This window comes from Dipodomys ordii, unplaced genomic scaffold (genome assembly GCF_000151885.1).
Source record: "Dipodomys ordii isolate 6190 unplaced genomic scaffold, Dord_2.0 Scaffold181, whole genome shotgun sequence".
NCBI lineage: Eukaryota > Metazoa > Chordata > Mammalia > Rodentia > Heteromyidae > Dipodomys > Dipodomys ordii.
This window is the reverse complement of record NW_012267397.1, coordinates 578,007-579,288: the sequence shown is the minus strand read 5'-3', so window position 1 is coordinate 579,288 and position 1,282 is coordinate 578,007. Positions and strand designations below refer to the sequence as shown.

General features: G+C 51.6%; 1 protein-coding gene across 1 annotated transcript in view; it reads right to left on the bottom strand.

The window, feature by feature from the left end:
• Positions 1–823: 823 nt before the first annotated feature.
• The window catches only part of Tfap2e (transcription factor AP-2 epsilon (activating enhancer binding protein 2 epsilon)), a 19,585-nt gene continuing 19,126 nt past the window's right edge, over positions 824–1,282 (bottom strand). Inside the window, exon 6 of the mRNA XM_013034051.1 lies at positions 824–969. Within this exon, the coding sequence (XP_012889505.1) occupies positions 824–969 (146 nt within the window). The remainder of the gene's footprint in view (positions 970–1,282) is intronic.

The following is a 1,282-nucleotide window of genomic DNA, read 5'->3' as shown; positions in this document are numbered from 1 at the left end:
AACGTGCATGTGTTAAAATCCTCCTCGAGGAGATGCAGATGAGGTCTTTGGAAGGCAAGTTCACCATGGGGTAGGGCAGGTAGAAGCCTTATGAATGGGATGAGCTCCCTGATGAAAGAGGCCAGAGAGATTCCTTGTTCCTCTACCATGTCAGGACAGAGCAACAAAGTGTTGTCTATATTCAAGAAAGTGGGCCCTTGCCAGGCAGTGGGCTTACCAGTCTCCAGAACTGCAGGGAATAATTAAACTGCTGCTCAGTTTATGGTATCTTGTACTTGTTCAAATGGACTAAGAAAGGGACTCTTTACAAAGCACATTCTTAGTGGAATACTCGTTGGTTGAACCTTCCCTAGGCAGTCCCACCAGAACTAGATTGAAAATGAGTGCAGTGACAATGCAAGCCATCTAAGATTTGGGGTGCTTAAACAGGGTGGCTGAGGGAATGGAGAGGGGGTCTGAATGAAGGTCCAGGATGGGATGTGGAGACCTGAGTTGAAGTGGCAGCATGTGAATGGCACCAATAGACCTGAGAAACTGTCAGGAGGGGCCCAGGCCCATGATGGGAACTGGGCTGCCCACGTCATGGGCTAGTGTAGGTGCAGTCTAGTGTGGGCTGTAGGCCTGTGACACTATTCATTGTGATACATGGGACCCAGATATGTTGACATGTGGCATGCTCATGGAGATCTGCATGGGATGAATGTGGTGGCCGTGTGAACCTAAGCAGAGAGCTGCAACATCTGCCAATGTGTCCATGTATGCTCTGAGCGGGGGTCCTGGTGCCCAGGGCCAGCGTCTGAGCCTTGCTGCCATGTGTCCTCACTCACTTGGCAGCTAGCAGCATGCTCTTGCGGCTGTGCAGTTCCCCGGGGTCAGCATGCTGGCGGCACAGGTACTCAGCAGCTGCCTTGGCCGGGAACTCAGTCTCGCAGACATAGCCGAAGTCTCGGGCCAGGTGCATAGCCTCTCCTGGGGGAAGGAGAGATGTCACTACTGCAGGGTATACCTCTGAAGCCCAGTTATGAACCTTTGATCCCTAAGTCATCCTGTCCCCTCTACAGAATAGCTCCAGCCTCAAATCCATTCATTGTCCTCCCTTGAGACTACTAGGGCTGAGCTCTGAGCTCAAAGATGGGAACTGGGCCCATCATGTATCCAAGAACCAAACCTCTAGGGAAGCAGGCAGTGATCCCTCTGATCTATTTACTATATCCAAATATTGGCCAGTCCCCTCCCTACACACACACACACACACACACACACACACACACACACACACACA